Source organism: Pogona vitticeps, chromosome 1, assembly GCF_051106095.1.
Source record: "Pogona vitticeps strain Pit_001003342236 chromosome 1, PviZW2.1, whole genome shotgun sequence".
Lineage (NCBI taxonomy): Eukaryota > Metazoa > Chordata > Lepidosauria > Squamata > Agamidae > Pogona > Pogona vitticeps.
This window is the reverse complement of record NC_135783.1, coordinates 191297078-191323470: the sequence shown is the minus strand read 5'-3', so window position 1 is coordinate 191323470 and position 26393 is coordinate 191297078. Positions and strand designations below refer to the sequence as shown.

The 26393-nt window shown below is 41.4% G+C and overlaps 1 protein-coding gene across 1 annotated transcript in view; it reads left to right on the top strand.

Annotated features, from left to right (window-relative positions):
• ANKAR (ankyrin and armadillo repeat containing) overlaps nt 1–26127 on the top strand; it is a 37648-nt gene extending 11521 nt beyond the window's left edge. The window contains exons 6-22 of the mRNA XM_078393563.1: nt 116–365; nt 2966–3173; nt 5362–5570; nt 6790–6894; nt 7624–7868; nt 9644–9812; nt 11055–11296; nt 11567–11720; nt 11843–12004; nt 13383–13489; nt 14210–14332; nt 16889–17047; nt 19129–19246; nt 20533–20642; nt 21098–21294; nt 22989–23035; nt 25074–26127. Coding sequence (XP_078249689.1) covers nt 116–365; nt 2966–3173; nt 5362–5570; nt 6790–6894; nt 7624–7868; nt 9644–9812; nt 11055–11296; nt 11567–11720; nt 11843–12004; nt 13383–13489; nt 14210–14332; nt 16889–17047; nt 19129–19246; nt 20533–20642; nt 21098–21294; nt 22989–23035; nt 25074–25315 — 2847 coding nt within the window. The 3' untranslated portion in view covers nt 25316–26127. The remainder of the gene's footprint in view (nt 1–115; nt 366–2965; nt 3174–5361; nt 5571–6789; nt 6895–7623; nt 7869–9643; nt 9813–11054; nt 11297–11566; nt 11721–11842; nt 12005–13382; nt 13490–14209; nt 14333–16888; nt 17048–19128; nt 19247–20532; nt 20643–21097; nt 21295–22988; nt 23036–25073) is intronic.
• Nucleotides 26128–26393: the final 266 nt, after the last annotated feature.

Genomic DNA, 26393 nt, shown 5'->3' with positions numbered 1-26393 from the left:
TTTAGTTTGTCAGAATACAGGGCACACAACTCCTTGTGATACACACAGATGGTTTGAGTGGATTTTAGTGTATTTTATTCTTTGTCAACATTCCTTTCTAAATATATGGTTTTAGAGTCTCTCATTCGGCATGAAAGCTGCTGCTGAACGAGGTCTGGCAGCCATCTTCCTTACGTTCTGTCGCAAGACATCTATCTCCAGTCTTGGTTCGACGGATGAAAACGGTTATGGTCTGATCCACCATGCCGCTCTCTACAACCGCGTGGCAATTATATGTCAGGTGGTGAAATCACCAGTGACTATGAATCAGAGGCGCACCATACTGATTTCACAAGGTACGAATCATTATCTGCTGAGCAGAGCCAGTCCTACCATTAGGCAGTCTGTGACAGCCCCCTGAGTGGGTGGAGCCTTTTGCCCTACAGTAGTCTCCGGCCCTTCTGGGGAGTAAAGTTATTGTACCCTTCCCTTACTGAAGCGATATTCAACTTCCCAAGCCTTCGTGAATACATTGATATTCAACTCCCCAAAGAGTTGGGTTTTAGAGAGGAAATGAGGGAAACTCGACCTTGATCTTTATGTCATGACACAAGATGTCTGTGAACAAAGAAGGACCGAAATTATGAAGCTGTGGAAAAAGAAAGCAATTTTCCTGTGGAATTTGCTCTTTTTCTTCACTGCCTAAACCTGTGGTCCTCAACCTTTTGCATTTCAGTTCCCCAAATGGCTGACCATTGGCTTTCCTAGCTGGGGCTCCAGGGATTTTAAATCTAAAATATCTGCAAGATATTATTTCAAAGGACTCTGCAGATGCATCAGTAAAGTCTAAATCACTTGTTTATGAGGAATTTTTTTTCCTATTTGACTTTTATTCTTCAACATATATGCTTTACTACCTCTTCCATAGGATTGATCAGCCCTCACACAGCTCACTACAAGGCCACTACAATCTGGGTTTATTGTAGATGCATGCTTTAGGCAATTGAACAGGTAACTGTACATGGGGATATCATCAGATGTCCATCATAGAAATAAGTTACACTACATAATTGAAAGTAGGAGGAGCAAAACCTATGTTCCAACTGCCAAAACCAAACCAGGAGCAAACTGTGGTACAGATCAGGAACTGTTAATATCAAAAAGTAAAATACTGTAAAGATGAAGAACATCAAAACAATCATAGTGCCTAAATACAATCTAAATTTTGTTTTTGGTGAATATATTCTGTTTTAGGAAAACGTTCCCAAAAAACGGAGACAAAAGGTAAGTTATGAGTAATTTGTTGTTTTTTGATTACATGATTTAAAATATGCTTTAATTAACACAATGTGCTAAATAAAAGGATGTACTAGGATTAGGGATAATGAGTCTGCAATTTTAAGAACAAAATTTTGCTAGCTTTATACAGGGTCAGTCCCATTCCAAGAAAGGTGGGCATTTACTATAAATTATGATTCATTAAAAGCTTTACCCTTTACCATTTCATTGGTGGAAAACTGAGCTCACTTGGGAGGAAAGGGGGAAATGCCTATTATGGTTTCATTATTTAGCTCAAACAGAAGTCAATGGGGCAAGTTTCACGTCAAAAAAAGTTGACTGTGAAAGCATTTACGTCAGACTAGTAAAATCATTTGGTGTCTAGATTATTGGATATTGTTATTGTGGCAAAAAATTATGTATATGATTATATTACGTATGTATCATGCTGTCATGAGGATATCTCAAGTGCTATATATTTAGACTCAGAATAAATCTCTGTAGTTTCAGGTCTTTCAGAAAAGGATAGCCCTTGGGAAGGAGGTGGTAAGTTATACACAAACATACTATTGCTTTCATTAAAATGTAGCTGCCATCCATTTAGTTATGCCTAGTTCCAGTGATGACAGTTTTGTTTGTTTAAAATATTTTTACCCTACTTTTCTCCTTTAAAAGGACCCAAGGCAGCGTACATCATTAAAAGACTATCTTTAAAGCTAACAATAGTGAGCATATAAATACAAAAAAGGATCAAACAAATACCTTACATCATTAAAAGATGTTATTTAAAGCTAAAAAGAATTATACAAATACTAAAAAGCTTCAAACATATCATTCGAAGAAACAGAAATAAAAAGCAACACCAAAACACATTCAAAGCAGTAACGTACAACCATCCATTAAAAAACCTTGATCAGGCAGCCATTCACTCAGGGAAAGCTTGCTTGAAGAGAAAGGTCTTTTCCTGCTTGCAGGAGGACAGCAAAAATGGGGCCAGCCTGGCCTCCAGTGGGAGGGAGTTCCAGAGTCTAGGAGCAGCGACAGAGAAGGCCCTCTCCTGTGTTCCCACCAAGTACACCCGTGAGGGTGGCGGGACCAGGAGAAAGGTGATCTTAAAGCAGGCTCCTAAAGGGAGACACAATTCTTGAGATAACCTGAATATCCCACCCCTGCTTGCCAAATGGCATAATCTCTTTGTTTCAGAGTATTCACCAGTATGTGTGAGTGCATACTCTATGTTCATAAAATTGCAATAGGCGTGTTATGTGGCTGCCATTGAAATACCTGGCGAGGTCAAGGGGTTTCATTCTCCAGCTGAGAAGAGCCAGCATTTGTAGCAAACTGCTGTGGGCAGGCTGCACCGTCCTAGAGCACCACCAGAAGGGACTGGTGAACCTTTTCTACCTTGGAAACATTTTATAGCTAGGAAACCCTGGCACGGGTCTCTGTAAGTCAGGATTGATTGACACCTGGAGATTTTGCCAAAAGTACCCCAAGAGATGTCCTGTTCCAGAAGGCTTTTAATTGAAATAATATTAGCTGGGGGTCCGATGGCAATTTTTATATATTTTTAATTGTATTTTAATTGTTCTGAATTTTTATTGTATTTTAAATGTTGTAAGCCGCCCAGACACCTTTGGATAGTGTGGGTGGGATATAAATTAAATAAATTAAATAAATAATTCTATGGCATCTTGTTCCCCATCAGCTTTTGGCCCGACTGCTTTGCATCTGGCCGCTCAGTGCGGTTCCTTGGAAGCCCTTCATTACCTCCTGGCGTTCAAAGCAGACTACCGACTGCCCGATGATCGAGGATGGATGCCTATACATTTTGCTGCTTTCTATGACAACGTGGCCTGTATCACCGTTCTTTACCGAAAAAGCCCAGAGCTGCTGGAGGCCGAAACTCGAGCTGAGTAAGTAAGCAGAAAAATAGGAAGCTATGGAATGTTGAGGCAAGCAACAGAACTACCCCCCCGATTAGCACATGGACCTTCATCACATGCTGACACTGTGAAAAGGGAATCCCCAGATTTCATGGAAGGGATCGGTTCTCGATCATCCCAGAGTGCAGGACATGTAATAATGGGCTCAAGCTATGGAGTTCAGTTGACTTTCAGGAAACATTTCGTAACTGTCAGAGCAGTACGATAATGGAACCAATAACCTTGGGAAGTGGTGAGTATTCCAGCACTGGAAGCATTCAAGAGAAAATTAAACAATCTTCTGTCAGATCTGATATGATTTGGATTCAAGCATTGAGCAGGGGGTTGGACCCGATGGCATTCTAAGCCCTTTCCAACTCAATTTTTCTATGTTTCTATGAGCAGATATTGTTTAGGTGTCTCTCTTAGGACTGTGGACAGCCATATCTGAACCCAAATCTGAGCTCAATTCAATGTTACATTAAAGGTGTAGAGTGTTTGTGTGTTTTGTGCTATCAAGTCAGAATAGACTTATAGTGACCCTAACAGAGCTTTCAAGGTAAGTGAGAGATTTAAGGAGTGGTTTTACCAGCTCCACTCCCCCCTGTGAGATTCCATGGCCAAGTGGGAATTCGGCCCCTGTTCTCCAGAGTCCTAGTGCGCCACTCTAGAATGTTTACTTGGAAGCAAATGTTATTTCTTTTCAAATTAGTTTGCAGGGTTCAGATCCATGTTGGCACCAGAGAAAGAGGGCACCCAAATGTCATTTCCAGCATTCCCAGAATGGGCTTGGCAAGATTGCTCTGTGAAACCCTAAAGAGATGTCGCCAGTTGCCATTTATTTCTTGACCAATAGGACGATTCAGTAACACCAGGCAGCTCAGAAGGATCTCATGTTGCACATCTGCTTCCCTTCTGAGCCAGAGAAAGGTTATGGTACAGACCCAGATGCAGTATATGATCTCACTAGGCTAGGTTCTATCCTGTCATGGGATCCTAATTCAAGGCCACGCAGTCCTTTTTTATAACCTTTGAACCTTTGAATTCCAGAGCTGGAAGGGACTCTATGGATCACCAAGTGCAGCCCCTGTCAAGGAGGACAGTAGGGGGAATTGAACTCCCAACCTTTAGCTCCGCAGCCAGATGGCTAAGCCACTGCACTATCCAGAAGTTTTAGATTACTTGTTTTAAGTTTTTCTTTCTTTCTTTCTTTCTTTCTTTCTTTCTTTCTTTCTTTCTTTCTTTCTTTCTTTCTTTCTTTCTTTCTTTCTTTCTTTCTTTCTTTCTTTCTTTCTTTCTTTCTTTCTTTCTTTCTTTCTTTCTTTCTTTTCCCCAGACTTGGGATTTCAGGCAATTGTAGAGGTTTAAAAACAGATGCAAATAAAAACTTCCATATGAAAGTTATATACAGTATATATATAATGTTAGAATAGAACTCAGAAAGTCACAATATTAAAACAATGGAATGAAAAACAATTTAAATATACTTCATTTACAAAAACCACATGGCACTCATTTGTCACAAGCCCCTTCCTCAGCAGCCGGTCAGTTGCCAGAAACACTGTTTCTGAATTTAAAAAAAGATGTTCCTAGGCAAAGCAGCAGAAGGAAAACAGGGAAGGGGCCATCCTAGCCTCTCTCACAACTTCTACAGAGGCATGAATCACACCCAGTGGGGCTTCCTTATGCATAGCAAGCCGCCCTGAGTAGACATGGTCTAGAGGGGTGGGGTATAAATAAATAAATAAATAAATAAATAAATAAATAAATAAATAAATAAATAAATAAATAAATAAATAAATAAATAAATAAATAAATAAATAAATGTACAGGATTGCATGGTGATTTTCATTTGTTCCTTTTGGTTTTTTTGCTAACTTGTCGTGGCAGCTGGTGCCCATTGTGGTTGGGCAAAGCCAGGAGCAAAGGTTGGTTGTTGCAAAGATTCACAGGCAAGCATGCATTTGCACAGTAGGAAGAGGACACAGGTGTGGCCCCGACTCCCTCTCTCTAGTAGGGAGGGAGGCAAGGGAGAGTGTTGGCTGAGGGCGGGGTTCACCGGAGCTTGTCTCCACTGCTAGCCTGCAAAAGTGCTTTCTGAACTTAATTTTATTCATCAAATTTCACAAAGAGGTCTTTTTTAAAACGTCATCGTGTTGTTTTCTTCTCTGCCCTACAGATTTCATTCCACCCCACTTTTGCTTGCAGCTACATCTGGAGCATTAGATGCTATCCAGTATTTATTTTCTCTCAAAGCCAACTGGCTGAAGAAAGATAGCAAAGGAAATAACATCATTCACTTGGCGGTGCTGAACTTTCATACAGAAGTTCTGAAACATCTGATTGAGCTGCATAATCCTGATCTGCCAGTTTGGAAAACTCTTGTGGGTAGGTGCGCGCATTCTCATTTGATCTTGCTTGACCTGCTGAGACGCTTCAGTCCAGAGACAGGTTGAGTAGCAAACAGTCTGTCGGCCCCCGTTCATGTTCCCCCAAAGAGCTTCCTTTCTCCAGGTGATGGCTAAGAGTCCATTTGGACTTTGACATTCACTCTCCTAGGGATGGGCTCAGATATGGGAATGTTAGCACAAAAAGGCTGCGTTCATTAACTGTTAACTAATTTTGATTGAGCTAGACAAACTATTAACGCTTTACTGTTGAGAATTCCATTCCAGAAGGGTCATCATGCCACCCAGAAGGAACCCACAATTGCCACGTGGTGGCAGCACTATACCGTATTATAGACCAAGGGAATGCTCTTGACTAGCCATGTCATTGATCTGGGGCCCAGGGCCTTTGATTTAAACAGGGAATTATGGTGACATTTGTGACTTTGTAGATTGCAGCTACTGCACCTTCACTTACAAACACTTTAGTAAGCGTGTTGAAATTTACCAGGGGTGAGATCTCATTCTAGTGTTGCATTGTGGCTTATTTCTTGAATATGTTCATGTGCCCCAGCATGGTCAATGGTCAGGGGTGGTGAAATATGTCATCTAGGATACTGGGGAAGAGGAAGTGATAAAAGTCTTGTGATGATTCTCCTGTGGTGGCAGAAGAGCTGTCACCTACACTGGGCTCTAAGGCATCCAAAAAGCTGGCATTTAGTAAACATTTAAATCAAGACATGATGGGTATACTTTGATGTTTCCCACTTGAATGTACAGCATATGCATATAGGCAATTATTAATATTTAATAAGAGAGGTTTTCATTATCAGTGTAGAACAATTAAATCACATTTAAAACAAATTTTGGGATGTGGAAGTCCCATTTCTGTTCCAGGAAAGGAAGCACTTCTATCCACTCAAAACACACCTATAACTGTCCAGAATCTAGGCTTCATTGACTAGACGCTAATCATAGAATTGGAGGCCACTCATTCATAGGGTTGATCTGAGTCAGAGGGAACTTGATAGCACATAACCACCACCACCACAGAATTATACTGTAGACATTCACAGTATTTTCTTCATCATCCATCTGCCAGTTACTTTGCAATTAATAATTGTGTTGTGAACTTGAATTATTGCACATAATTAAACTAATATATAATCCTTCGTGCCAGCAGTGAATGTTTTTAGACCATTTTTTAAAATTCTCAACAGGTATGTTGGATTGTGAAGCCTATAAGAGGAAAGAAATGGCAATACGATGTCTAGAAGTACTTTGTCTTGCCAAGGATAACTACTGGCAGTGCATTTTGGATGCAGGTGAGAAAAACAGATTATTTGTGCAATACATTTCATATGTCAGCATCTTTATACAGTTCAATATGAAAAGGGAAAGGTTTTCCACTCTTATACTTGTTTGTTCTTGGGCAATAATGTTGTGAGCTTGTCTGATTGATTGATTGATTGATTGATTGATTGATTGATTGATTGATTGATTGATTGATCGATCGATCGATCGATCGATCGATCGATCGATCGATCGATCGATCGATCGATTGATTGGAAGTTATTTGCAGGATTTGTTTTGAAAGGCAGAAAATTCCCTCCCATGCTTCATGACCTAATTCTCCAAGCCCATTAACTAAGGAGAAACTTCTGTACCTACAGAATGTCATAGAGCTATGCTTTTCCCCCCTCTATGCTCACCTGCCCAGAGATGAAAAAGAGGGAAGGAAAAGGCCTTTCATTCAATTCTGTGACTCTCTGAAAGCTGCTGCTCTCAAAACCTCATACTAGAATAAATCAGATGGTGGCCAAAGGAAGGAAGGGTATCAGGTGACCTCCTGGGTTTTCTCACATATCCAGGAACTTTATCAAATTGCCTCACCTGTGACCTTTTATCTAGGCCACGCCCCAACACATATGTGGACAGGGACATTTCCTGCAGGGATGTCCTGAATAAGTTAAAAATCTGAAGTGTTTCACAGAATGTTGCCGGGGATGCCACATGTGGAACTGTAATGACATTCATCTTTCTTCTGCATGCAGGTACTATACCTTCATTGACTGGCTTGTTAGAAACTGATGACATCCTGCTAGAGAGCATCACCATAGGAGTGTTGAGTAACATCTCAACCCATGACTCAATCGCTAGAGCCTTTGTAGAAGCAGGAGGTATTTCGGTGCTCATTAAGCTGTTGGCCACGGATGAACCTGAACTGCTGTCTCGTTGTGCTGTCGTTTTATATGACGTTGCCCAGTTGGATGATAACCAGGTCATCATTGCTGAATTGGTGAGTTGGATCCAGAAAAATGCAGTCTCCTTTTCAGCTCCACCCCTTTAAAAATGGGCTAGAATAAAAATCGTGTTTGCTTTTATGTTGCAAGGAAGGGAAATTTCCTTGTTTGTGACCATTTGTTCTTTTTAAACTTCTCTGGTTGTTTTTTACAAGTCGTTTTGTTTAGTCGTTTAGTCGTGTCCGACTCTTCGTGACCCCATGGACCAGAGCACGCCAGGCCCTCCTATCTTCCACTGCCTCCCGGAGTTGGGTCAAATTCATGTTGGTAGCTTCAATGACACTGTCCAGCCATCTCATCCTCGGTCGTCCCCTTCTCCTCTTGCCGTCACACTTTCCTAACATCAAGGTTTTTTCCAAGGAGTCTTTTCTTCTCATGAGATGGCCAAAGTATTGGAGCCTCAGCTTCAGGATCTGTCCTTCCAGTGAGCACTCAAGGTTGATTTCCTTTAGAATGGATAGGTTTGTTCTCCTTGCAGTCCAGGGGATTCTCAAGAGCCTCCTCCAGCACTACAATTCAAAGGCATCAATTCTTCGGCGGTCAGCCTTCTTTATGGTCCAGCTATCACTCCCATACATCACTACAGGAAAAACCATAGCTTTGACTATTCGGACTTTTGTGTAACGTAGAGTTGTGAACCATCTGTTCTCTCAGATAAGAATGAACAAAATTAAGACAATTTATCCATGGAGGGCAAGTTTATGCATTTTTCACATTTGAGAGCCTCTTTTTTGCAGAAAAATTAGCAGAAGTGTTTTTGCGTAATATAATTTTCATGCAAAATATAATTTTGTCATGCAAACTATATGGTTTTATGCTTGAAAAATGGTGAGTGACAGTGCTGTCTCTGGCAAAAAAAAACCCACAACCCTGTGTTTTTGCTCTCCTTCAGGAGAGAAACCTCTCACAGAGCTTGCCCATTTTTTCAACTGGGTGTCTCCAGAATGAGGAATTCTTTTCACTGCAGATGACAACGTTTTTGAGTATTTGTTACATCCTTATGTACGGTGTCTATACGCACAAGGACTTCAATATGTCTGTGTGCCTATAAACCCAGGCATGCTGCCAACTTATTGCTGATTCCATACTGACCATGATTAACAAACTGGAGATAGCTGTGTGAATACATACTCTTTCTCTCTGCACATTTCCCTGAAAGGAATTCTTTTTTCCAATCTAACTATGATTAAGCAATGCATTCTCTCTGATCTTACTTGTGACTGAAGTTAATATTAATATCTAGAATTCTCCTTAATCTGGAATCTGGGCCCCAATTCACACCTTAGTTTCCTATCCAAACTAAGAGGAAATGCTCATTAACCTTAACACTGTGGTTACCGGTGGCACCAATGTACTTCTAGAGAGGTATTTTGAACTTTGGGTAGCCCTCATGGTTCTTGCATTGCAACTCCCAATAACCTGGCCAGCACAACTGGCGGTGAAGGCTGCTGGGAACGTTGCCGTCCATGTAACACTAGTCTTGAACTAATTGTACTGGCTCCCAAATTGCTTCCAAGCTCAAATCAAAGAGCTAATTTTGATGTACAAAATCCTAAGCAGTTTGAGGCCAGGATACCTGGAAGACCATCTCCTCCTGCCTGGAATTTGAGATCCTGAAAGAAAGCTGTCCCACTGCTCCAAGAGAATTAGGCTGGTTACTCTGGCAGCACCTTGATTGATTGCAGAGCTTCCTGCCAAAGCGATTTGGCAGTGATTGAAGGCTGCCCTTTTTGTCATTGCTGCTCACAGTTGTATGTATTCTCATCTACAGGGTGCAATTCCAGCTCTTATTAATCTGTTGCAGTACAACATAGAAGATCTGCTAGTGAATGTAATAAATTGTATTCGAGTATTATGCACTAAAAACAAAGCCAATCAACTGAGAGTGAAGGAAGCTATGGGCATTGAGCCACTTGTTGACTTCTTAGATTCAGATTCAGGTAAAAAAACCCAGAGAACCAGTTTGTATTGAATACCATTGGTTCCTAACAATTTTAGAACTAAACAAAGTACAGTACTGTAGCTGAAATCCTGTTGCACAGAGCCGCATTGTGCATCAGGAATGATGTCATCATCAGAAGTGAAAGTGTGGTTAATCTTAATTCACATTAGTTCTGAGGCAAATCAGCTTTGAACCACAGTTTTTGAAGCTGACTTGTTTCAGCTAAGTGAAGCTAAGAGAAACCATAGTTTAGACAAAATGTTAAAACTATAGTTGAGCTAGATTAGAAGCTTCTGGTCTTTTCAGAGCAGCTCCAAAGATGAACGGAAGGAGAGTGAATGAGACTGAAGCTTGCCAACCCAAGGGGCAAAGCAGGCCATAATAGCAGACTGATTGTCTTGTCCTCAGAGTTTTTGAGGAATTAGTTATTGTTCTAACTTAATTTATCATCAGTGAAGACTTGAAGAAGATCTAGGATATTTGAACATGATACTGAGACACTGTTAATTTAATTTGCTCATAAAAATATGATGTATTATTAAGGAAATAAGAATTATTTCAGAGAAAGTAATCTACATCCAACTGATTAATTTACTGCTGTTGAATCTGTAATTTAATGAACTAAAACAACCAATTTTGGCCTTGCTTTACGAGGGCCTCCATTTGGCCCTGCCAGGGGAAAGCCACATCAGTGTAAGGAAAGCCATAGCAGTGTAAAGAAAACCACATCAGTGTAAAACACCACCATTGTGGGGGAGAATTTCCACAAGCAGACTCGCTTTTTTTGCCTTTGCAGGGAGAGTCTCTACCTGACACAGGAGAACTGTGTCGGCAATATAGTAGTGAACTCTAAATAACTCATGTTACTGATAAATTAATTCTCTGCCAGCATGGCCAACAGTGCTCCCTACTCATAGTGAATCGAGAAAGTGGGAGGTATTTTAGTTTGTAAATCCAATAAGAATTTTCAGTGAAAGACATGATTACTTTAAAAACTACAGTACATAGACACAGTAGAGAGTAGCTCTTGCGGAGTACTTTTAGAGCTATGGAACAATGATCACACCAACCTCTCCTGCAAATACAGGATGCACAGAGCAGTGAGGGGATGGTTGTTAAAACAAACCTCTGCTTGACAGATGAATCCCGAAGTAGCTACTGTACTGTTGCTGTTGTGTTAGCACTATGAACTCACGCATGCGGTTGGCTTCTTTTCTTGTAACACCTTCTCCACTCGAAGATGTGCTCCTGGCAGTGGCTTCGGCTGCGATTGCAGAACTTTCCCGTGGGAATGCCAAGATGCAGAACGCCTTTGCCAAGGCCCAGGTCATCCACCCTCTGGTGGAGCTTCTCAGAGGAAGGAAAATCAGTGTCCAGGTGAAAGGAGCGATGGCCATTGAGGCGCTCTGTGAAAAAAACACTTACATCCAGATGAGATTTCTTGCCAAGTCGGTGACAAAATTCCTTCTGAAGCTCCTGAAGGCAAGCAATTCCCCTCCCCGCCCCTCCCCCACGCCCCTCTCTAGACTGGTTTAGACATTTCTGGAGTAACTGAGGAGGCTGTTCCTTGGCATCACCGGGATCTTCACAGCCTGGCCCTAAGCATGTTGTCAAAGAAACAAATGCCACCATTACCAATATAATTTAGCAGACAATTAGGTCTGCTTAGCACTGCAGCCTCACTTTTATTGCTGTGATAAGTAAGACCTCAAGGATGTCCAGGAAACAGGATTTTTCTTCCCAAAATAACAGGCTTTTCACCTGAAAGTTAAAGAACAAGGTGCTGCGACCCTCTGGGCACTGGCAGGACAAACTCTGAAACAGCAGAAATTCATGGCAGAACAGATTGGATACAACCTTATTATTGATATGCTTCTCTCGCCCTCTGACAGAATGCAGTGCGTTGGTAAGTCACCATTTGTTGTTTTAAAGAATTTGCACAAGTGTGTATGCAGACACAGGCACACTTGCAGATCCAAACACTGGAAAGTTCTTAAGCCTCTTGTGTTCTTCTGGTTGTTTTGAAAGGAGGTGAAGCCGTCATAGCGCTGAGCAAGGACAGTGAACTCCACCAGAATCAAATATGCGAAGGGAACGGCATTGCCCCTTTGGTCCGGCTGTTAAGGAGTGGAAGGATAGCAGAGGGCACACTGCTCAGCGTCATCAGAGCCTTGGGGACCATGTGTGTCGGTTTGTGATCTTTTATTCTGTTGTCCTATGGTTGAAAAACGTGTTTGTGCTTGATGAAGCCTGAGAAGTGATCATTCTGTGTAATAAAGCCCTTCCAAATGTGCTCCCCAGATGTGCAATTTGGGACTGCAACACTCATCAGCCCCAAGCATAGTTAATGGTCAGGATGGTGGACGTTGTGCAGCACATGGCCTCTGTACAGCAGCTGATGGCAGATACATGAGCATGGAAGCCAGCTCTAGGGACTTCTGTAAATATGTTTAGGTGTCTTTTCTTCCTGTCCTATCCAGCACTGCCTTTCTTTAAGGAAGGCAATAAAAACTGAAGTGATGTTTTTCTTTCCTACCAGTTTCCAGTAAGGTTACTTTGGTTCAACAATCAGCACTAGGCTGCTTCTGTGCGGTGTAAGAAAAATACCAAATAATCCTAACGCTGCTGCTGTTGTTATGCACCATCAAGTCACAACCAACTTATGGCAATCTTATGAATGAGTGACCTCCCTCAAATATCCTATCATGAACTGCCCTACTCAGGTCTTGCAAATGTAAACCTATGGCTTCCTTTCTTAAATAATGCATCTCATGTCCAGCTTTCCTCTTTTCCTGCTGCCGTCAGCTTTTCTTAATGTTGTTGTCTTTTTCAGTATCTCTTGTTTTCTCATGATGTGTCCAAAATATGATAGGCTCAGTAACTATCAAGACATTTATAAGTAGATTCCAAACTGCCTTCAGTCCATCCCTGCTCTAAAAAATAGGAGGTGTTTTGAGGTGATGATGATCAGCAGGCTAAATGACTCACTGTGTAGCCCCATTTTTGGGGACTGGGGACAACTTATTCTCTGAATCACAGCTTTTTATTTGCATTCTCCCTTTACCTTTCTTCTTGCAGGTTTAGATTTGGAGACCTATGGGTGGCATACAAGAAAACGGAACAAAAACCCACCACAACATAGTGCTAAAACAATTATAATAAAATAGCACTGAAATGAAACTAAGCTAAAACCGACAATAAGGGTAAAAGCAATACAACACGTAACAAAATTAGCAGCGAAATCAACAGAAAAAATAAAACAATGAGAAAATTTACAAGTTCTTAAGATTGCTGGGAGAACAAAAATCTTTTCATTTGGTGCCAAGTGAAAAGAATCACAACTCATTCAGATAACTCTTCTGTTAAACTCCCTTTTTATACCCGTTTTGCCTTGCAGTCATTTAGAGCCAAAACAGTATCTCTGTTCAAAAGAGAAAGCAATGTCATTTTTGTATGGTGGCATAGTTCGGCATATTACTTGTGTTGATGTCACATTTCCAGTTTTGCTCTCTTTTTTTGATTTTGTTTCTTACCTTGGTCTCCACACCTGAATTGCATATTCCTGCAGGAGAAGCAAACATAAGCAATCCAGTCAGTCAAGAGAATGTGGTGGATGAAGGGGCCTTGCCGATACTGGTTCATTTACTCAAAACTCATCATTCTCTTCAGATAAAAGTAGGTTTTGAAGCCTAGGCTGTTTATCTCAAGCTGTACACCTGCCTCTTCTAGCCCCATACTGTCACCACCAACTGGCAGCAGCTTTCTGGGGTTTGGGGTGGGAAACTTTTGTTGCCTTACCTGGTGATGTTTGGAGTGGAACTTTGGAATGTTTTAAAAAAAGAGGAAGAAGATGTTCGATCACTCATCTATGAGGTCACTTGCTCACAGAAGTCAGAGGTCGGTGGCAAAGACAGAATTCATCCTAGCCACCCAGATTAGGTCCTCAGTCCTTGAGCCAATGGCTGTTTTCTATGAAACGGAACATTGCCTTCCTGCAGTGTAGTGTGGCTATCCGTAACTTTTTTCATTTGTAAACAATTTTTGACACAATTCGCAAATATTTATGAGCATTCTTTTCAGGTGATATATACTATGAATCCCATTTTGAGTTCTTGGACAATAGGATCCATAGCTTAGATTCCAATTTACTGACAAAAACAACCAGGAAAAAATCCACTTTATCAGATTGCTTCTAGGGGAAAGTGGGAGGGAACCTTTCCTGTTCAAACTAGCGTACGTTTTGCAAACTCCTAGGTACCAGCATTAGGTTTCTTGAACTCAGGACAAGTTGACCTCTGGGGCTTTTTTTAACTCACCCCCAAAAAAGATGTATTATTTAAAACCCCCTTCCCCTGTCTCTTTGTCTCCCAATCTCACCACATACCAAATGCCTAGGTTGAAGTTGCATTTTCTTTGGCTTGCATTGTTTTAAAGAACAGTAACCTGCAGAATGTTCTACAAGAGAAGGAACATTTTACTTATTCTGATGTCCTTGGACTTCTTTATGCACCAGATAAGGTACTGTCTTCACTGGAGTACGTAATAGCTCCAACATAAAATAATGTATTTGATATGCCTTAGATGGCACTGTGGGTTAAACAGCAAAAGCCTCTGTGCTGCAAGGTCAGAAGATGAGCAGTCATAAGATTGAATCCACGTGACGGAGTGAGCTCCCATCGCTTGTCCCAGCTCCTGCCAACCTAGCAGTTTTGTTGTTGTTGTTTAGTCGTTTAGTCGTGTCCGACTCTTCGTGATCCTATGGACCAGAGCATGCCAGACTCTCCTGTCTTCCACTGCCTGTAAAAATGCGAGTAGATAAATAGGTACCACCTCGGTGGGAAGGTAACAGTGTTCCGTGTCTAGTCGCGCTGGCCACGTGACCACGGAAACTGTCTTCGGACAAACGCTGGCTTTATGACTTGGAAATGGGGATGAGCACCGCCCCCTAGAGTCAGACAGGACTGGACGAATTGTCAAGGGGAACCTTTACCTTTATGCCTTAGATATGTATGAATTATAGCTCTGAAACTCAGCAAATATTGGTGTCTAAGACTCCATATGTTGCATTTTGTACTCATATTAACTCCTGAAGAATTTACCTCTTTATAGCATAGGACGCAAATGTTGGCTCAGAGCAGGTATTTACAGTAAAGTATAAGGAAAAGCCTGCAGCAGTTTTAGTCTAGCCGTATATTCTGTAAATTCTCACGTTTTGATGCTTCACCAAGATCATTGTAGGCAGTATCAGTTGAATACACAGGAACACCTTATTGTAACAGGAAAGGACCTCAAAAGACTCTTGAGCCCCATGACACACATCAGACTTTTTAGGTTTGTAACCAGAGGACAGTGACTGCCATTTGCAGTGCCATTCATATGTTAACAGAGAAATTATTTTTTATTTTGGTGTCCGTGCTTAATATCAGCACAGGATACGGCATACAAAGAAGTGTTGAATGTGTACATTTGCTGAGTCTCTGACCTATGATTGATACAACCTTTAGTCCTTGAAGGACCTTTTATGAATTGCTAGTGGATACAGTGACATAATTACAGAGCAGCTCTTCCAGAAGGGCTCCAGCATCTGCTGAAAGGGCTGCTAAGCTAGCAAAAGTTATTTTCTCTGCTAAAGCCAATTGTAAACTAATTCCTGCTAGTTTCAGGAACTCTGAGTTAGCTCTGTTATATGTACATCACTGTCACTTTTTAAAAAGGTGACGTTTTAGATATATTCATATTGCTTGGCCAGTTCATCAGCACTTGAGATTACGTCAAATGTGCCCTGATGGGGTCTTTTAGGGTCAAACTTGGCTGTATGTACTCAACATGCCATTAGAAACTGTGCTCCGTCAAGTGACGAAAGATGAGTATGTTCTGGCACTTGCTTTTGCTCACCTACAGATCCAGCATCCCAGTGTGCTTTGTTTTGTACAAGCTAAGCATGATCTTACTCTGCAAAAATGATTTCTGAAGTGTACCGCTCTGAGAAAACAAAATGGAGACAAAATGTGTGAATCAAAGAGAATGCCTTTTTCCTTTAGTGTTTGGTTTTGACTGGATCTTAGTTTTCATTTACTGTATTTTTCCATGTATAACATACTTTTCCCCTAAAATCATTACACTAAAAATTGAGGGGCATCTTATACAGTAAGCTGAGAACACGGAGATAACAAATGGCCCATACCTTGCCTCTGTAAACATGCTTCCTTCAATCATGATGCTTAAAGTCAGGAGACTTAGCTTCTTCCAGTCACGACCCTTATGGAACTGGCATCAGCTGATGCTGAACAAACCAATTGGAACAAACCTCATTGGAGGTAGAGCCTGTAGGCTCAGATGCAACAGGGACTCAAAATGTCTGACCATTCTGAGTCCAGAGGCCGAATACTTAAAGCTAAGTCAAAATTTCTTAATTTTGGGATTTAAAAAGTTGGGGGCATCTTATAAATGGAAAAATATGGTCTGTTTTGCAGAGTAATATTTCATTTTTCTTGAACTTTAACCTCACGTTGTAAACAAACAAACACTTACATATCCTTTTTGATCCAATGCCATCCAGACTTCTACTGATTCTACTCCCCTTGGTCTCTCCCCCTGCAGCCCCGTAAACTTTTCTAGTCACAGAAGTTTCCCAAGGCTCCTGAGAAGATTTGGGAGATACATAAGGAGCGGGTGGTGAGGGTAATCAATTTGACCCCAAATTTCCATTCTGCTGCTAGGCATACGACATTGTATACAAATTTTAAGCCAAAATCCTGTGGGGAAAAACATATATATGTAGGAGAAATTATTGAACGTATCCCCACCCTGTCAATCAGTTTTTGAGCACTCAGTTTTGCAACAGTATATGACTGGTTGTGCAAAGGACAGATGCCAGATAGGAAGACACTATTTTCGCAATCATCTTTGTGCTCTTCATTTCCTCAAAAATATTCTGACCTTGCTCTTCAAATTGCTGCACAACCCTGCTCTCCTGACACCCTTGAATTAGTAGGTATGCTTTTTTAAAAAGTATTTTTATGTTTAACTGTCAAAAACATTTATGTGTTCCTATGTTTTTCTGATTATTTTAAGGATATCTGTTTACGAGCAGGATATGCAATAGCTCTTTTTGCATATAATAATCCCACCCAACAGTTACTGATTTTAGAGACTGGACCAATATCACTGTCTATATTTGAACCTTTTCTGCTATCAGATGTGGAGACAGACAGAGCAATGGCAGCGTTTCAGGTAAAAAAGAAGAAGAAAGGGACAATACAGAATATGTATCTCTGCTTAAGTACTGATGGGTCCCTTTTACAGATGGACTTTGTCACTGAGGACAACCGTCTCTCTGTCGTCATGATCCAAATTAAAAAGAATCATGCTCAGTCTAGCATGCGGGTGTTTGAATTCTGGAGCAGCCGCTTCCCATGTTCCATAAAAGCGGAAAGTATGCTGCAAAGTGGCATTCTGTGAGGCAGACGTGGCTGCCATCCAAAGAGAACATCAGCACGTAAACACTCCCCACCCCTTTGGCCTCTGCCCATGGACCTCTGTCATTCTATCTGCTTTTGTGTGAGATACTGTACTCTCATTGTACAGAGTTTTCCCCACCTTATCAGCCCTCACTGCTTATGCCAAGGGATTTGTGTTTTTCATTGTCTCTTTCATCATGTAATATTAATATTTAAAATGAAGGAAATCTTCCTCTTGTCGGCCTCCCTTAAAGGGTCCTTGTGCACCATACAAACCCTACCTGAGCTTCAAATAAAGAGACAGTACTTTCATCAGGCACAGGAAATGTGCCTGATGAAAGTACTGTCTCTTTATTTGAAGCTCAGGTAGGGTTTGTATGGTGCACAAGGAAGGACCCTTTAAGGGAGGCCAACAAGAGGAAGATCTACCCTGCAGATTCTATTTGATCTCTCAGAGGCTTTTGATACCCTTGACCACAGCGGCCTTCTAGACAGGCTTTTGGAGATGAGGACTTGGCATCTGGCACTGAGCTGGCTCCAGTCCTTCCTCAAGGACTGTGTCCAGAGAGTTCAGCTTGAGAGGAAAATTTGTCAGCTCCCTGGATCCTCAATTGTGGGGCACCGCAGGGCTGGTTGATATCCCCAATGCTGTTTAACATTTATGTTAAGCCACGGGGGGGGGGGGGGGGGAGGTCATCAGGAGATTTGAAGTAAAGTGTCACTAGTAGGCTGACAGCATCCAACTCGTTTCTCCTTTACAACCTCTGCAGTGGAGACTGTCTAGACGACCAAGCAATGCCTGATTTCAGTCATGGAATGGACAAGGACTAATAGGTTGATACTGAACCTGGACAAGACTGAAATTTTGCTCGGGGGGGGGGCTCTGAGAGGTTTGGGGGGGGTTATCCCTAGACTGGACAGCGTTGCTCTCCCATTTAGAGACCAAGTTCGTAATCGGGGTATTCCTCTGGACCTGGCTCTTTGCAGCTGTGTCCAGACCTGCCTTAAACCAGCTGAGTCCCATTGCTCAATTCCATCCTACTTAGAGGAGAGCTCCCTCAGGATGCTGCTCCAAGTACTGCTTATCTCCTGAATTGACTGTTGGAGCTTCCCTTGAGGCTACAATGGGTCCAGAATGTGGTGGCCAGACTGGTGGTCGCTGTGAGCAAATTTTCCCACATCACTCCAGTTTTGGCTTGCCTTCCTAGTTACCTGTTGTGTGTTGAAGGTTTTTGACCCTCACATATAAAGCCCTTCACGGTTTGTGACCATGCTAGGAGAATGCGATGCTCCAGAAACTGCAGTAGCAAGATGTGATGGGCAAGGTCTTATCTGTCGTGGTGGTGATGCTTCAGAGTCTTCTCCATTGGGAAGCCTCTCTGACTGCACCATGCGTTACGTTTTGTCAGATTGATACAACACCCATGTCTTTCAGGAGGCCTTTTGGGGAGGTTGGTGGCTGGTCTAGATTTCTCTGGCTCCTGCTAAGATATTAATATTTGTCCTGGTAACCATATCTGCTTAACTGCATGTATGGCTTTGTTCAGCTTTATTTTCAATAACCTTTGATCTATCTTGCTGGAAAAAGAGTGGGATGCAAGCTTGTTGCAATGCCACCCTATGCATGGCTATACAGAAGCAAGTCCTGTTGAATTTCATGGGGCCTACTCCAACGTAAACTTGTCTTTGGTTCCAATGTCAATTAAAGCTCCAACAAGCCCAAATGAGCAATGATACTGCCACTTTGCAAACAAACAAACAAACAAACAAACAAACAAACAGAAAATGGAGGCAGGTGCCAGCTACAGGAGGCCTTACTTAATATGTTCTATCAAACGTTGCCTCTCATTACAGATTGTTGTATTAGCCAGGATTATAGTTGACATGGACCAAGTCAGTTTGTCTGCTAGAGGAATTTCTATTTTGGTTGAGCTGCTGTGTTCAGAGGAGACAGCCACCCTCGTGGTAACAGGTAAACGCACAAGTGGCAGAAAGGAGAAAATGCAGGGTTTTTTTTAATGCAACCATATTTATAAGATGTTGAACATTGAACAGTCTTCTCACTTCGTAACATTATTACATGCTCCATGTGAGAGAAAAATTAGGTGAAAGAGAATGGGGAAAGAACAGAGAAGAAGAAAATCTTTTACTCTGGCGACAAAACCGTATGATAACTGGCTAAAGCTGGGTGTGTCTCAGTCCTATAGAAAATAAGATTTCTAATTAGGAGGAACAGTTCTCCATCTCTTGCCCTTTTCCTTTTGAATAGCAGCCATAGGGATGCCTGAAGTGGATGGCCACCACCAGGTTGGGAAGAAGGCATCCGCTATTTCCTGTCAAGTATCCCTCCTCCCCCCTACAGATATGAGGACTACCTTGAGGGCTACCTAATGGCTTTGGAGTTAAAATCAAGTCCCCGCATGGGATGCCGTGGTTGGTGAAAGTTGAACGCTACAGTCTTCACCTCCCTTGCCATGCTATTGTCTGAATCATCCTTCACAGCTGTTATTTAGGAAAGGGAAATATGAGAGAAAGAGAGAGAGAGAGAGAGAGAGAGAGTTTGGCTCTGCAGCACATGGCCTTGGACAAAACCTTACCTCTGCAGTTACTTTACCGATGAAGAGTGGTACTCTGGTGCCCTTTATCCTAGCTTCACTACAGCCATTTACGACCAATATACAGACAATGTTTTTGTACTGACAGCTCTGCTGGGGATGAACAGCAACGGCATCATCGCCCAGGAATATTGATCTTTAATGTTAATTTAAAATTCCATTTTGGTGAAATTGGTGAACCTACTGAACCCTTAATTAAAAGTGATAAGCTTTCTAACACAGGTTATAGCATTTGCCAGGAGCCAGGAATCTGCACCGTTATTCCAGAGGGAAGAAATGCCTACGAGCATGGGAAGGTGAATGTGTTGTGGCTCCTGGACGATCCTCAAGTGACTTGAATGGAAGGGAGCAACTTTCACTGATAATGAGTGTCCTAAGCTTCTCGCTGACATGAATGGGGAGACCATGGTGCATCCTGTGCACTAGGGTGCACGGTGACCCTATATCTGAAGCTGTCAATGTCGGAGCAGATGACAAGCAGAGAAACCGAGATGGCAAGAAACGGCTTAAAGGGCTATAAAAAAATTTCAGAAACCACATCAGACCCATGAAACCATTGCGACTGTTGGTTGTCCTGAAAAGCGGTTTGTCGAATTTTATTGACTCTTATTACCATGCATACTTCAATATCTATGTTTTGTAGGAAAGTTATTGGCTAGCTTGGCTCACACAAGAGCAGGTATTCCAGAAGCAATTACGAGTTTGGGAACTGTCCAGCGGCTTTGCTATCATTTATATGCAAAGGAAGACGAGGTAAAGAGTATCTTGACTTTTGTTTTCTCTTTTGGTCAGTTCAGTTTCATTTTGCAATGCAGTTAGCTGGGGACGTGTTATATGCCTCTCACTAACACCGTGTTGCAAAATAGCTGTTCAAATGTGGAGGTCAACGACCGATAGTCTATTACACAACACCTGTTGGAGATGAGGGAGGCATTGACCAAGATCGAGCTGCATTTATAGAACTACCTTCCCAGAGAAACCTGGCCTGCCTCTCGTGTTCTCACTGGACACAAAGAAAATTATTGTTCTTATTTTGCCAGGCCTTAATTTGTTTTGTTTTCTCCTACTTTGGTTGTATGCTTTTTTAAAAAGGTAAATCGCAAAGAATTACTGAGAGAGATCGAGAGTCTGTGCAATAGAGAGGAGAGAGATTCTAATAAGTTGAGTAACTGATTAGTCCTAAACATGTTTTTTTTTCTCTCTCCTAGGTTCGTACAGCTATGGCAAGCGCTCTGGGATATTTAACATTCAACCGAACAGCATACCGCCATCTGCTGGTTCAATGTAGGAACAAGCCCAAGTTCTTCAAGAGACTAATCACGAATCTGAGCAAAGATGCAAGAATCAATCCAGAATTTGTGAAGGAATTTAAGAGGCAAAAAAAAATTGGGCTCCCATCTCTCAGGTAACAATATAACATTTGAGACTCATGTAGTGTTTTAGAAGATTGTGACCCTGTTGTTTTTACATGCAGTCAAGTCACCTCTGACCTATGGTGAGCCTCTAAATTAGATACCCACAATGTGCTGTCCTAAACAGACCTCCTCAGCTCTTGCAAACCCAAGCCTGTGGCTTCCCTTAGGGAGTCAGTCCATCTCATATTTGGTCTTCCTCTTTTCCTGTTACCTTCAACTATTCCCAGCATTATTGTCTTTTCCGGGGAATCTTGCCTTCTCATGATGTGCCCAAAGTAGGACAGCCTCAGTTTCATCATTTTTGCCTCCAGACATAGTTCAGGCTCAATTTCCTCTAGGACCCACTTGTTCATCTGTTTGGCAGTACAAAAACATACCTGCAAAGCTCTCCTTGAGAGCCATATTGTTCTCCAATAATTTCCCTGGTTTCCATCCATAGTTCTTCTGGTTCATGGTCAATAGAATTTAGTAAAGCAAATCTAGACTTCAAATTCATCAGAAATGTTGTTTGAATTGTATTTTGGCACCATGATTCTTTTAGTGTTCTTTTTCAGATTTTTTTTTCTAGTGTTGAATATTAATAGTTCTTGATCTGTATCACAATCTGCTCTTGGTCTTGTTTGGCAGAGTGAATACATTTTCTCCATCTCTGGCTTCCAATTAATTGACCATTTGATTTCTGTATTGGCGATCTGGTAATATTCACATGTACAGCCATCTGTTTGTTTGGTTGTTTGAAGCATACGTATATTTGCAATCAGATTGTTCCATAGTGGCTGAAATTCTGTTGCTGGGCATAAAAGGTGACAACCCAGCAACTTGAATCTTCATTTTACTTTACAGTAATTAAAAACTCCCTATCCTTGCTTTTACCCCTTCAGGTTCTGAGGATCTCTAGGGATCCCTTTTGTCTTAGAGAAGCTTTGAGGAACCTTGGAACAAGGGAAATTCTAATAGCAGGAAATCACTGCCAGATCACTGGCAACAGTCCCAAAATGGCCACAAGACCACTAGCAGTGATTTTCTGGCATCAAACACCCTGCCCCATTTCCCAAAGTTTCCCGAGGCTTCTCTGGAGCAAAAGGGACCCTTAGGGTGCCTCGGAATCTGAAGTGGAGGATAGGAAATTTTAAATTAAAATAAAGCTCAACATTGAAATGAAATCCAAATAATATGTATATTGCGGTTTATAGAACTGCCTTCTGTCTACATTTCCTTGGTAAGACGAAATGTCTGTCTACATTTCCTTAGTAAGAGCAACAGACCAAGAGAGTCCCAAATCTTCATTTATGACCAATGCCAAATAGCAATATAAACTGTGCCCACATATGATCTTATCAGTAAGACTTCATAGTCAGACTGAATGAGAATTCTGTTCTTGAATTCAGTAATCTATTGCAGGAAAGACAACATCTGATATCTTAAAGACTAGCACATTTATGTAGGCATGGTCATCAGATGTACGTAGCAGTAGACAACAAAGCAGTTTAGAAGCATTCAGGAGGCATAGGAAAGGTATGATGTGTTGAACTGGCCAACTGAAAACAAGAGAGTTAACAAAATCCAGCACCATTTTTCTTCTAGAATAGGTTATGAATTTTAATGGAAATGCTCCAGAGCGTTGCCTTTTAACTGTTCTTACAACCGCAACCTGATTTTCTTAAAATGTAATTCTTATTTTCAGTTTGGAGATAAATGGAGGACCACCTGCAGTTCCCGTACATATACGAGGTAATTTATACCCAACATGACTCCCACTGGCCTAGACTTTTCATAATCAGCTCTGTACTTCAGGCTAAACCGCCCTATAACCCTACTGACCCCAACAGAGGTATGCATCTGTTGCACAGATTGCACAATGTACAGTATCTGCAGATACAGGCTTTATCCCACTTGGAAACACAAGGGAATTATGTAAGAATGCTGTTCGCGGACTTTAGCTCTGCTTTTAACACCATTATACCCCACAGATTAATAGACAAACTTAAAGATCTTGATTTTCCAGATTCTATCTGTCTGTGGATTTTGGATTTTTTAACAAATCGTCCACAAAGGGTTAAACTGAATGACTACATCTCTACTGACAAGATACTCAGCACTGGCACTCCACAAGGCTGTGTCCTTAGTCCACTACTGTTCTCCATTTATTCATCGGATTGCAACAATAACCATCCCAGTAATAGGATTATCAAATTTGCAGACGATACTACACTAGTAGGACTTATCTCTGGGGATGATGAGTCTGCGTATCGGGACGAGGTATTACAGCTATCCCGCTGGTGCAAAAAAAACAATCTTTTATTTAACATCCAAAAAACCAAGGAATTCATAGTGGACTATAGGAAAAAAAGAGCAGACATTCAGCCACTGTATATAGATGGAGTTTGTGTGGAACAGGTGGTTGAATGTAAGTTTCTTGGGACTATCATAACAAATGACCTGACTTGGAGTGCAAACACCGCTGCGTTAATCAGGAAGGCACAACAACGGTTGTATTTTCTAAGGATTCTTAGAAAGCAACAATTGACTGAGAGTTTGTTAATCACCTTCTATCGGAGTTCGATTGAGAGCATATTATCCTACTGTCTCTGTGTATGGTTCACGAGCTGCACAGTGGCAGAGAAAAAGGCAATTCAAAGGGTGATTAAGACGGCCCAAAACATCATTGGCTGTTCACTCCCCTCTTTGGAAGAATTGTATAAGAACAGATGTAAGAGGAAGATATCTAACATACTGAAAGACTCCTCTCATCCGGGATATCAGCTCTTTAAACTATTACCATCAGGAAGGAGATTCAGGGTATTGAAAGCAAGGACAAGCAGATTCAAGAACAGTTTTTACCCAAGTGCAGTATTGAGTTTAAATGTGGGGCCATAGGTTTTTGGTGGATTTTAATTGCTGAGAGAAAACGGGGTATCTATATTTGGATGGTGAAAGTTGTGTATATTTTAACTTTTTTTTGTAGTGTTGTCCAGTTTTACCTTGGGGAAGAGCACCTCATTTCGTTGCACCCACTTGTGAGCGCAATGACAAATAAATTTCTTATGTCTTATGTCTTATACTTGTCTCTTGATGAAACAGGCAAACCATGTGAGCAGTCATCTGGTGGGCAATAGACAGACTGCCTCAAATCCAGAGGAGTGAGCAGCCAGTGCTGTTATCAGGAGGCAAAAAAGGAGGGGGAAACAATGGAAACAAAGCGGCAGAAAAATAAAGTTCCTGAACTGGCTATATTTATTAAGGAAAATGTCCAACATGTTCAGAAAGATCTAGAATATTTCATGGGGCAGGGAGCACATCCTGGTAACGAGCCTGAGTACTCTGAAGAAGACAGAACTATGAATGAATGAATGAATGAATGAATGAATGAATGAATGAATGAATGCACTTTGTGAACCTTCTCTTGGCTTTATATACTTAGTTTTGTTAACAGCAGCTGCAGTTCTGAAGGTTCCCTGACCTTTGGGAAACTGAATGGACCTAAGCCATTGTGAACCAGCTGCATCGCTCCCAGTCCAGTAGAGCCATGGCTCCAAATCTTGGGTAACTCAAATGTTTTTGAACTGGAACTCCCAGAAACTCTGGTCAGCACAGCTGGTGGTGAAGGTTTCTGGGAGTTGCAGTCCAAGAACACCTGGGTTACTTAAGATTGGGAGCTACTGCAATGGAGGATCTCTTAAAATTCCAATTTGTTACACCACAGAATGACCTGAAACATTTTGCCAGTGAAACATCTGGTTCATAAGAGATAAATGTTTTTATCTTGCAGATCGATCACGGAGTACTGGTGTCAAAATATACAAATCAAAATGTCATCCAAAGGATTCCCTCTTTCTGGTGCCCACGACAGCTCATCTAATGGGAAGAGTAAAGATGCTGGAAAAGCCCCGGGTTCCAGCCTCTGGGCACTATCCATTTCCACACGTTACAACATCAGACCTCATTCAAGTTTCAAGACCAAGAATTGTGAATGTCTCTAATCTCCACCATTTGTCACACAAGAAATCTTAACTATCGTGGTTATGGTGCAGTAGGAAAGAAAAACAGGAAGTGCTGCTAACCCTTAGCACACTATCATAAATATCACTGCTGCTCCACAAGTTTTGCACAAAGATGGAAGAAGAAAATCTGTCTTATTGATAATGCAAGTATTTGCTGAAGTGATAGGGAATAAAAGCACTGGCAATTGCATGTAATTATTTGTGTCTGAAAAGCGACTTAGGTGTTGTATTGGAAATGATCAAACAAAACTTCTTGCATAGCATGCAGTGCTACCTATAGAAATCGTCTTATTAGCATATAATGATGACATTCTTTATTGTGTTTTAGGATGCAGACCTAAGCAGTTTACTAGGAAATGAGACCCTAATGGAGTCTGTGTGCTGCGTACCTCTGAGTGATATACTGAGACTACACACTGAGCAACTCTGCATTAAAAATCAGCACGGTCAATACAGGAAAATCATCAAATCAGTTTTGCCCTCTTCTAAATAGTGTTGCAATACAAAAGTGTGCCATTTACCTGTTAGAAGACAATGCATGTGCACCAGATGTATAAAACCAAAGTTAACATAGGATTCTGATTAACTGTCCCATGATACAGATGTAAAGGCTTGCAGCAGAATCCAGGGAAAGTTAAGCAACTTTAAGGATAACTGATTTCAATGGGAGAAACCCATATGCATCCTTAACTGGTGAAACGAACTGGACTTTAAAAGTGCCAGATGACCCTAGATTGCATCTTGACAATCCCAACTTTCACTTTTTTAACTGGTAGAGTACGATATTCAAGAGGAGTCACTTAAAATAATCACATAACAATATATTTTGTACTTTTTCTGTGTGGCCTGAAGGGTCAAGCTGGAAATGGAGAATTGTGTAAAGAACTATTTCTGCTCTCTCCTTCTCAATTTGTGGCATCCTGTAGAAGTTTCCTACTCCCCACGTTAGTATTTAAACTGAAAATGATGGATTATGATGGACATACAGTGGTGCCCTGCATAGCGATGACAATCCGTGCAGCAAAAATCGCTGTAAAGTGATTTCGTCGCTATGAGGTTTTAAAAAGCCCATAGGAATGCATTGAAAC